Below are 11,867 nucleotides of genomic sequence, written 5' to 3'. Positions count from 1 at the left end.
TGGGACTACGCGATATCTATCCAGGCCGGATATATATGATAATTTAACATATATATCAATCAGTAGGCGGTTTCCCGGCAAAATTTGTGTCATCACTCAAAATGTGCCCCTAATCGTGTCAAAGTGCCCCCCTTGTCAAAACATTTTCTTTTCAGAATCCTCTCCCACTTTTACAGAATCCTGGATCCGCCACATATTACCGCAATGGCATACGACCTTCTTGCCCAGTCAGAAACCGATTCCACAACTGTATTTTCCAACCCCATCTACAAAGATTATTGTAAATGAGACCATTATAGGCTCTTTGTGTACACGATATCAAAGTCCAAACACAATATAATTGGCATTTCATGCTAACATAGTTATACCTGTAGTTTCGAAGGTCTAAATTGATCAGTAAAGAGGGGGGCATATAATTCATTATAAAGGCTGTCTCATTTATCTTATTAACGGGCAGCAAATAAAGTTGGAGTTTTATAAGCATGACACGCTGGTTATTTGTTCGGGGGTGAACACGGGGCAGATACCTTATCCCCCTGGATCCGCAACATATAGGGAGCGGCCGGGAGAAAATGAGGATATGTATGGCGTCTGATATGACATGAAACAGGAAGTAATGGTGATTTCATAACCAACAAAAATCAACCACACTGACTGAAATAGTGATCAAAGGTCATATAGTTTCCTTCAGCAAGCTAATGAGTAAGTTGATAAATACGGGGGGGGGGGGGGGATGATGGGAAAGATGAAAGTAACTATGAAGCAATGGTAACTGATCGAATTAGGAATAGTGTGATTGTGCGTACTAACTATCTGTAAGAAATAACGTTTCAGAAACAAATAGGAATGAACAAAGTAGAAAAGACATTGTGTAGACTTAAAATGTGAAAGGGAGCGAAAGAAAGACAGAAAGAAAGGAAAGAATTTTCATCATAAAAATACTGTAAAACCATTAGATACTAGGTCTTTAATGATGCATGCTGTATGTATTGGCGTGTGTGGTTCAACCATCGGGGAGGGTGTGGCACTGGAACCATGCATGGGGAGGTTCAACCGTCATGGACATAATGGCTAGGACCAGTTCGATAAAAATGCGAATTAAAATTACCTTCATATACGAGGAGGACATAGGAAGGTGATTTTGCTTAACTCATGCCCTCTCCCTTCCCACTGCTTCTCTCTCTCTCTCTCTCTCTCTCTCTCTCTCTCTCTCTCTCTCTCTCTCTCTCTCCCCCCTCTCTCTCTCTCTCCCCCCTCTCTCTCTCTTGACCACTCCATTTGATGATGGGCTGGGGGGCACGTGTACACCCACCCACCCCTTCCTGATGAACCACCCAAAGCCCCATCCCTGCCTGATGAACAGCCGATACGAGAAGCTACACACACAGAGCTAACTTTAGAGAATTGTGATATAAATGGGGAAAATCAGAGCAACAAAAAAAAAAATCATGAACCGCACAATAAATTAATGGACAAGAGGCGCGGGAGCCCTCACTGTTATTGTTATGCTTTGGAGAGCAGCCATAAATAAATGGGAAGCTTATCCCCGGCTTATCCTCACGATTCTATAGATTATCTCCCCCTCCTTTTCTCTGATGGGGAGGGGGGGGGGGGGTGGGAGGGCACACATCCAAAGCCCTACCCTGCCTATGCGTTATCTGCTGTGGGATAATTGATGAACAGCCTAATTATCTAATACGAGAAGCTACACACAGAGCAAACTTGAGAGAATCGTGATAATTGGAAACTTCAGCGCATAAAAATATCATGAACCGTACAATGGACAAAAGGCGCAGGGCCTCACTGTTATTGTCATGCTTTGGAGAGCAGCCATAAATAAATGGAATGCCTATCCTCATGATTCTATAGATAACCTTCCACTCCCTCTCTTCTCTCTCTCTCTCTCTCTCTCTCTCTCTCTCTCTCTCTCTCTCTCTCCCAAAGTAGGAAGTAATAGTTCAGTATAAATACAAACCGATCCTGCATGTACTTGTCTGGCTGTATGAACAGTTCATGGTATATCTACAGCTGATCCTGTCAGGGGAGTTGTTCCAGTGTTTGTGGACTATCTTTGATCCATTGCCAGTGTAAAGGCACAGGATTATATTTACCAGGTTATATGGATTACTACTACTTGTCTTCATCAACATAAGACCGTCGAACTATTCAAGTACGTATGCCATTATTATGTTCATATATAGCCACAAATGTGTGGGCCTTTAGCTTATAAAATCTTCATTTGAATTTCATACATAATATTCAATATAAGCAGAGTGCAATATGTAATATGGTTACAAAGATAATAGAGGCTAATATAAAATCTATACCAATTGCTACAGCATAAGTCATAATGTATCACGATGTGTACGTCGTTTGACTGTTGATAGCTAGCAGCATTGGATCGTGGTATCGGGGGGGGGGGGGGGGAGGGGGGTCCATATCATAGATAGTGCCTGCAAGCCTGCATTGGGAACTACTTATTACCCAACCCCAATTTGTCAATAATTGAATAAGTTCTTTGATATAACATAAACAACACGAAAAGGAGAAGAAGAGGAAGTAGAAGAAGGAGAAGAAGAGGAGAAAGAAGAAGAAGAAGACGAAGAAGAAGAAGAAGGAGAAGAAGAAGAAGAAAAAGAAGAAGAAGAAGAAGAAGAAGAAGAAGAAGAGATAGAAAAGAAGAGGTTAAAACGCAATTATATTTTCTGTCCCCGCCCCCAGTCAAATTATCATAGATCCGCCCCGGGAACTGTACTTCCCTATCCCGTATAGCTTGGCAAGATCCATGCAGTTCGGTTTATAATAACAGTTGACAGCGGATATGTAATGAAGATGTCTTTCCCTTAGATTAGGAATTGTTTCTATTTATTTAATAAAAAGCTGGTTGTGTTTGGTGGTTATGTTCATGGCATTGTAACACGAATAAATTTTCATCAACTTACATGGTTAATAGAATATATATTAGGAATTGATATTAGGACTTGATATTAGGAATTTGTTATTATTTATTGAATAAAATCTGGTTGTGTTTGGTGTTTATGTTTATGGCATTGTAGCACAATTTAATTCTTATCAACTTACACGGTTAGTAATAATAGAATGGTTATAACACTAACATCACATTCAACCCCGTGCCTCAATAACAAATGCATTCATTTTGTTCATTAACTATGAAATTTGACCTTTATAAATGATGATGAGCCTCCATGCTTTTGCAGATATTTGCACCCTTGATGGCCCTGCCTGCAAGCTAGTAGTGCGTGGGTTATACTGGAATTCTATTTACAAATTTACGTGGGCAAGCATGTTTATTATAAATGACTTGTTGTTCAATTCAATCTGATCGGAAAAATATTCAAATACCCCAGAGCACCACTATACACTGTAAAAAAAACCATAGCTCAATAACCCCTGAAAACCCTAACTCAATTACCCGTATAGTTCCTTTCCTTAATAGAGGGATTGCCTAATTTTAAGAGGATCCAGTGTATATTGTAATGGGCGGGGCGGGGGGGGGGGGGGACGGTAGTTGTCCTGGATATAGTTGGCCAGGCTATTCGTCCTGGTAATGTTTTACATTGATCCTCAAGTATCCTGGCATGTTAACAAAATAAATTTGCTTCTTTTTATGGTCAATAATACTTTTTACATTAAAATTGAAATTTGAAGTTAAAACTTAATTGAAATTGGAATTGAAATGGTCAAACATCACTGACATTGTTGACCTTTCAGAAAACCACGGTATACCACTAAGCCGCCATGCCGCTCATCAAGCGCGAGGTCGAACCCGTACTCGTCAGTCAGGTCGACATCGGAAAGGACGTCAAGAACGAGCTTGAGTGCGTCACCAACTACACCCTGGCCAGCATCATTCGGCAGTTGGGCAACTTGGGCAAGCACGCCGAGGACATCTTTGGCGATCTCCTGCACGAGGCGACGTCGCTGGCCCGGCGGGCCGGGTCGGTACAGGATCGTCTGGACAAGCTGAACAAAACGTTTGATAAGCTAGATCCACAGACCGATTCAGGTAAGATGATTTGGTTGTTTTAACAACTAAATATCCATTATTGTTATTGGTTCGATTTCTTTCAAACTTTCGCCATTCTGTTTAGCTTATTTTTCTGCTCTGTTTTCATAAAGATGAACTTATTGCATTTAGTGTTGAATAGCCCATTCAGTACTTTTTTTTTAATCGTTCATTAATTAATCGCAAAATACTTTTGGCTATTCAGGGCGACCTGGGTATTTTCTAGTTATTAATATTTGTCTTTGTAAGTGGCTTTTTTCATTCAAAAGTAATGTGGAAAATATTATTGAACTTGAGATCTCAGACGCATTATCAGCATTCTGGGAATTGTACACTATTGACCAATCAACTTGACGAAGACTAGACTTAAAATTAAAAATATAGCCGGGACTTAAGTTACATATCTGAGTATAATTTGAAGAGACTATACAAGAAATTATTTGGTTTGATATTTTATTTTTGCGAAGTTTAAGTACTTTTCACCAAGCTTCCCCGAGCCTTTCCGATGCGTTCCTATCTATTCATTTTTCGAAACGATGATATAGTCATACGAACAATAATACAATGCCGCAATTTTACTTCCTTATGACAGCCTAGACATAGGCTTTTGGGGAAACTCCCCTCATACCATCCCGAAGTCTTGAGTCAATAAGTCTTACGAAAGGTAAACAGAAAATCGTGCCAACTCACAAGAAATAACCACCAACCTGGAACTAAAATTACCCTCACTGACTGTACAATAGTTTGTAGACCAATGATTAGTATTTCCCATATTGCCCCTCTAATATTGAAAAAGAATAGAGGGTGGGGAGGGATGAGAATTAGGAAAAAGAAGAAGAAAGGTGTCTACGTATAATTAAACAAACCATAAATAGAAATTGAGAGAGAGAGAGAGAGAGAGAGAGAGAGAGAGAGAGAGAGAGAGAGAGAAAGGGGAGGGAGAATGTTGAGGGTGAGAGAAAGAGGGAGGACATCAGGTCTAGGGGCGAAGCGAGAAAGGGCCGTCTTTCCTTTTTTCTAAGTTAGTATTAAAGACCTATACATTAACTTCCAATTAGCATTTTGCACACACTTGAATTCGAAAATGGGCTGGGCAAGCACTCATTCAGCCCGACGGACAAACATGATGCCCCCGAGGCCCGAGCAATATTCATGTGATAAGGAGAGGGTTTGCCATTCTTAATCTTTTTGACCCCCTTTTGTTTCTTGACGCTGACGCCCCTTTTATACACAACATATCTCAAGGGGGGGGGGGGGGGTTGCCTTCACATTAAGTGCTTGTTATAACAATTAGAGAAACGGGCCAGACAGAGTTTAAGTAAAATCTGATTATAAATAAGGAAGTTTTAAATCTCTTAAGTAAATCCCTAACAATATGACAACCCTTACTACATGTTAGGTGTAAGGGAACAATGTGGTGAGTTTAACTGGCTCCATGGCCAAATATCAACCTTCCCTTTTTCAAATATCGTGAACGAAGCAAATACTATTGACTCCTCAGTATAATCATTTACAATGAAATTTCGTCATAAATACATTCTCGTATTTCCTACGGCTTGTCTTTCCCGCCTTCTTTAGTTTCTTTTGGTGAAACAATGCCACTCCTCCACTTTCCAATATCCACTATCGAGTGCAGGGGTTCGAACCCAAGACCTTTGCAACTTTTGTCAATGACGACAGCTATGTTAATGGATGCCTCAGAATCCCAGAAATTTGCCTGAATAAACGGAAATATGAATCCCCTTGTGAAATTCAATGTCTGGATTCACCGTCATGACCAAGATTATTCTTTGAAGAAAAAAAATCAAAGTAAGAATGTTCATATTGTGTTTGCAGTGTCTCTACGGGACATCAACACCAGATTGGCCTTCCAGAGCTCTCTTATTCTTGACGCTGAGGTCGTTTCTTCACCCACGATGCCCTCTGCCATGAAAGCGACATATACGCGATGTGAGCAAACCCCTCCATTATCAAAGCTGAACCAGTTCAGGTGAAACTTCCCATTCTCTTAAAACTCCTAAAGTGACTCGGTAACATTGTTAAAGGTTAATGAAGAAAAAAATGCGTAGTTTTGAATGAAATGCTACTAACCCTCAGCCTGAACCCTCTCACATGCAAAAAACCCTTAACAAATTCTCAAACCACAAAGATATTTATGATTTTCTTTGAAGGCGTCACTGTGCGACACCCTCTAACAGTAAACTCTCCCAACCATTTTTGAATTTCCCCAACTGTCTTTCCATAAAAATAAGACATAAGACATTGTTTTTCAACACTTACATGTCTGGAATGGTATAGAGCTGATTCATTGCTTTGAGATGATTAAAATTATCCTAAAATGTTATGAAATTGTAATAATATAGTTGGGAGAATTAAGGAATCGATCAGATCAGTTTTTCTAATTTTTATCATTAATAATGATCTGTTTTCACTCAAACGTTCAGATTATCTTTAATTGTACATTTAGCATTGAAGTCACTACCTTAGCACCATTTTCTCTCTTCTGAACAATGTTACCAGGTCCCTTTAAGTTGATACATTTAAATTAAGAAGAACGTATATCAATCAAATCAACCGACGAACAAACTGACCAACACATCAACAAACAAACAAAGGGCAAACATCAATACAATAAGACAACAAATTAACTCGAATATTATTTTTTACGTCTTGCCAGCCATAATATATGAATGCCTCTTGTGTCATAGGCCAACCAAACATGTATTTGGAGAGGAATATTCTGTTTATATGTCAATGAGTTAAATCAAAATAAATTTTGAATAAATCAGATGACTGCTTGCGAGCACGAAAGCAGAATATTGTGCATTGGAAAAGCCCTGAAGATGAATAATACTGTTTACAACATATTCCAATCCTCTGAACATGATTATACAATGGTAACATTATTCTCAGGTACGTTGTTACTCCATGCTCAGTAGAGAGATAATTCAATTAAGCTATTATTATCTAATTTTTTCTTCATGATTCTAGACAAGATGGCAAGGATGGGCTCAAGATGTACACGGACCCCAAGTTCTTCTTCGAACGATGGAAAAACGAACAACACAAAGACATCGACAAGAAGAAAAAGAAGAAAAAGGTATAGGCCTTGGTTTCGATGCCAAGCTCCGATTTCATCAAAGATAACAGAGATATAGAGAGAGAAAGAGAGAGAAAGAGAGAGAGAGAGAGAGAGAGAAGAGAGAGAGAGAGAGAAATAGAGAACAAATAGAGAGAGAGAGAGAGAGAGAGAGATGCATGGATTTTTTTTTTTTGGGGGGGGGGGGGTCGGGGGAGAGAGCAGAAGGGGGAGGGGTATATAGGTTTTAACAAAAGATAACTCTGTTACTTTTTACATTAATGTACCCCCTGTTCTTAACGGCAAGTGACATGTCCCCTTCCAATGACTAGACGGATGCTTAGCCTCAGATCCAACTAGTTGAAAAGTAATTCTTCATTTTAAACTCATCTTTACCTGCCCTATATGTTGTTTCTCCACAACAGAAGAGACCACACTCTAGCAATATGAGCAAACCCAAGAAAGTTTTGACAACGAAGGAGAAATACAAAGACCGTGCGTTAGGGGAAGAATTCGCAGCAATGGAGAGAGAGAAAAGGGCCCAAGAAAAGGCATCCTCCGGTACCACTTCAATAGCAAAAGATGACAATTCTGGAGAGGAGGAGAAAAGCAGCAAAGGAAACTCCCATCTGGCCGGTCCTACCAAAACCCGAAAGAAAGAAACGCCTGAATCCATTCGCAAACCAGGCATGGCACCGCCCCCTGCACCCGGCCCTCCTCCGGCGCCAATATCGAAAGGAGGCGTGCAAAATTCAAGCGAGATGTCCCTACCTCCCCCTCCTCCTCCACTGGATTACGATAACCCGTATTCGGAGGTAGGAGACATGCCGCCGCCCCCGCCTGTTAGCGGCTACGTAGCACCCCCGTCATCGGGGATACCAGGTGCTCCACCAGTACCGGCCCCTCCACCACCTTTACCTTCTTCAGCTGGCCCTACACCTCCCCCACCTCCGCCCCTTCCAGGTACAGCGTAAACAGTCAACATAAATTGCAATTGGTCGGTCATGAGCATTTTCTAATGACCAACATCAATGTTTTGTCCGTTGTTTTCTTTTGTTGTTGTCGTTGTTGTTGTTGTTCTCCGCCTTTTTTCTTCTTCTTGTTATCAGTATCAATATATCATCCTTATTATCATTATTGAATTGAATTGAATTGAATTCAATTGAATTGACTAGAATTCAATTGAATAGAATGTCCCATTTATTTCCTTCTCATTGACAACGATTGTATAAAAGAATGGAACGGTACAGTGAATAAATCAAACGAGCAAGAGGCGAAAACGAGGAAAGCAAAATGATTGTTTTGGGAATGCCAATTACACGTAAAGGACAAGGTACAGTTATCATCATCATTATCATCATCATCACCATCAGTATTATTGTTAATATTGTGATTATTATCATTATTCAGCTGCTGGAGCTCCACCACTACCACCCCCAATTCAAAGACAGACAAGTGTGACCACCAATCCCAGACCTACTACTGCTGTGTCCCAGGTCACGGGGGCACGAGATGATCTCTTATCAGCAATAAAGTCAGGTATAATAACATTTGTTTTAACCCACAAACCTAGAATCATGCAACACGATTAGTCTAATTGAGGTCAAATGACTATCTTGAGTAGTGACAGAGTATCGCGAAATTCGATTGTAAATGTACCATTCTGTACACTTTCATTTCATGTTTAGTGGAAAATAAATCCAATTAAAAAAGAAATTCAGCTCTTGTTATCTTCACCCACATCCTACAATTTAATTGAACGTGACTTCATGCAGCTCATCCGTTAATATGTAAATGTTGCGGTACACTTCCTACCTCATACTGCGAGTTCTTTATAGACTCCTTTAAAAGAGTTTGTAAACTCAAGGTTGATTGATATAAGAAAGCGTGTTTCTTCTTCTTTGAAATGATACCCCTTTCGTTATGATTTTTTTTTCTTCCAGTCGTGGAATACGCATTACATCCAAATACGGGACAAGGTCAAAAGTGACATGTTGCAAAATGAACATCTCTTTGTTCGGCTGTGCATTCTTCTTTCTTTGAAGAGTGTAGGGATGCTGTGTAACACTCCATTGCATAACAATACCAGTGCTTACCAATGCATTTTGCAACTTTTCACTTTTGACCCTGCTCCTTATTCTGATGTACTGCTCAATCCATAGCCAGTAAAATCGTATCATAATGGGAGGAATAAACATACTTTGTAATGGTACTAAACAGGCGATAGTTATATATCTGACAAGAGAGATACAATCGATCAAACTTGACTTACCATACTTTTTTAGGGGTTTATCTATAAATCACTTCTTTGCCTAAACCTCTTTCTGTTCTTTAATTAAGATTGTATTGTTTTATTTAGGTCCATTTGGGGGCCGAAATTGCAGCTTGGAGGGTTAGGGCATATTTATCTTTTGTAATTCGCATGTAGTTAAAGTATGCAAGATTTTCCCCCTCTTTTTTGGGGGGGGGGGTGCCTAGTGCCCCTATAGATCCGCCATAGTTTCAAGCGTCTTAACAAAATACAAAGTCGATCACAGTAATTTTAACTAATAATTTATATCATATAAATTGATATGGTTGCAGGCATGAAACTTCGCCGAGTGGAAATTAAGGTGAGAGACCGACCAAACGAGCCCGAGAACAACAGCGTAGAAGCTATCCTACGAAGACGGATCGCGGTCGAACTCAGCTCCGATGAGGAGACTGGTAGTGATGTCAGCGACGATTCCGATTGGGACGACGAGGAAGACGATTAGGACATATTTTTGTTTCAATGATGTTGATGCAAACTAACCCCCTTGCACACGAGGCGTCATTTCTACTGTATAATTTACTGCGCCAATCAAGGCTTTAATTTCATTTAGTCAATACACTAGAGAATCAAAGTAATGTGTGCACCGTTTATTTTGCTACGATGTTACTTTCACATCTCACGTCAGGAACTGCGTCAGCAAAATTAAACCTCGTGTGCAACTAGCGTTAGATGCAAATAGAAAACTAAGTAACAATATAATCCGCTTTTGTTTTTATGGGCATATGTTAGCGTTTTGTAGAGAAAAAATGTTTAATTGCTAATATAACCATTCAGATCTAAACGGTACATAGCAACGTGTACGATTGTAACTGTGAAATAGAAACTTGTGGCTCCATATATAGATACTTTTATACTCAATGATTTATTCTCTATTTTTACAACTTTGACTACGTGTAAACTACTTTGCATTTTCTTAAGAGGTGATGTAATCCACCTCCAGCACCCCTTCATGCGAAATTTAACTCTCTATACAATTTCTTTTTTTAATACCTTCATAATAAAGTTTATATTCTTTCTTCACTGTTTACGAGTCAGGTTGTAAAGAATTGAATAGAATGTTATTCATTGGGGTATTGATCATATTTTGGGAATTTTCAGAAATGATAATAATGATGATGTAATATATTACCCATAATAACCGCAATACAGGATTAAATACATACAGAAACAAAGACAGTACATAAGTAATTAATCGTTTATATGAAGACACGGTATACACGACGTATATCTTGCATAGCAGCAGACAGATAGATAGCCTTACATCAATCAACTTGTTTATGAAAATGAATTTAGATTGGAATCACACAACTATCATAATCCTTTACAGTCAAGTAGACTTATATTCACGGGCTGAATGATGTAAATCTACCATTATCCTTCTTTATTTTGTAACACAGTATTTATTTTCATATTCTAGTACTAATTGTTGACTGAAGTAACGTAATAATAAAACAATGCATGACCTGAAATTCGAATATCTTAAACAAAAGATACGGGATATGAAATGCTTACCATTCTGGCATGTGCCATTATTGTGTCACACGAGTATCGCGTAAACCATTACAAAATATTCTTGTTCTATTTTCATTTCTCTCTTTCTCTCTCTCTCTGTCATGTATAATGCTCTTTCAGAAGCTAAAACCTTTTAAAAGAAACAATCTTTCATAGCATCGGTGAATTTTTGAGGATTAAAAAGGTGTTCTGGATGTTTTGATTTCCAGATCTAAGTAATAGGCCTATTCAAAAATCTTTACTTTTCTTTTGCTAAAGTTATCCTTTTGAAAAGTATTTGATATGCAATTTCATTGATAATCTATTTAGGTATATATCGGTATGTGTTTTGTTTTTGTTTTTATCTTAAAGGAGATTAATGAATAATTATTGTAACATTGACATTTGAATTGCTGATGCTTATCTCATCTTTACAGAAAATGATTGGAGTGGGAAAATGTGGAATTTTTTTAGAACGAAATACATAGAATGATAATAGTCACATTTGTAAAACGCTTAATATGTTTCTTAACGCTTTACATTGTAATTCTTATTACCCCGGTCATTGGATTAAATTGCTAATTCGCAAATGATGACATGCTCCGCTCCCTTCTTAGTGTTCCGACCAGGCGCCATTTTACGAACACACACATGCCAATCCAACCACACATTCGTATCAACATTCGCACCCTATACCGGTTACCCATTTAACACCTGGACGGAGAGTGGTTGAAACTCTCATCTCCCTGGGTAAATATAGATTACTGTCTTGCCAAAGGACGTTATATAGTGCCACGGTGAGTACCATATCCACTAGAATAGCTATAATGAGTAGTGTAGAATTTGTAAGTGCAACTTTGAGAAAATGGACATAAATAATATATTAAGAGGAACATCAGACAGAAAGCGAGATGAATACATGTTGGCAAGAGGAGAAGAGAGAGGTATTTACAAGA

General features: G+C 38.9%; 1 protein-coding gene across 1 annotated transcript; it reads left to right on the top strand.

The window, feature by feature from the left end:
• The first annotated feature begins 1,926 nt into the window (after positions 1 to 1,926).
• On the top strand, positions 1,927 to 11,504 carry LOC115918844 (wiskott-Aldrich syndrome protein family member 2-like). Its single transcript, XM_030992324.1, has 7 exons — positions 1,927 to 2,170; positions 3,733 to 4,027; positions 5,864 to 6,017; positions 7,019 to 7,127; positions 7,532 to 8,069; positions 8,517 to 8,645; positions 9,690 to 11,504. The coding sequence occupies exons 2-7, from the start codon at positions 3,760 to 3,762 to the stop codon at positions 9,860 to 9,862; spliced, it is 1,371 nt and encodes a 456-aa protein (XP_030848184.1). The 5' UTR covers positions 1,927 to 2,170; positions 3,733 to 3,759; the 3' UTR covers positions 9,863 to 11,504.
• Positions 11,505 to 11,867: the final 363 nt, after the last annotated feature.

This window comes from Strongylocentrotus purpuratus, unplaced genomic scaffold (assembly GCF_000002235.5).
Source record: "Strongylocentrotus purpuratus isolate Spur 01 unplaced genomic scaffold, Spur_5.0 spur5_contig_846, whole genome shotgun sequence".
Classification (NCBI taxonomy): Eukaryota; Metazoa; Echinodermata; class Echinoidea; order Camarodonta; family Strongylocentrotidae; genus Strongylocentrotus; species Strongylocentrotus purpuratus.
This window is presented reverse-complemented; position numbering and strand designations above follow the sequence as displayed.

Bases quoted from the DNA above. Each gene is read 5' to 3' on its own strand.
- LOC115918844 (XM_030992324.1), top strand. From the start codon at position 3,760: ATGCCGCTCATCAAGCGCGAGGTCGAACCCGTACTCGTCAGTCAGGTC. The intron at 4,028-5,863 runs GTAAGATGATTT...TTGTGTTTGCAG, and splicing joins AGATCCACAGACCGATTCAG to TGTCTCTACGGGACATCAAC. The intron at 8,646-9,689 runs GTATAATAACAT...ATATGGTTGCAG, and splicing joins CTTATCAGCAATAAAGTCAG to GCATGAAACTTCGCCGAGTG.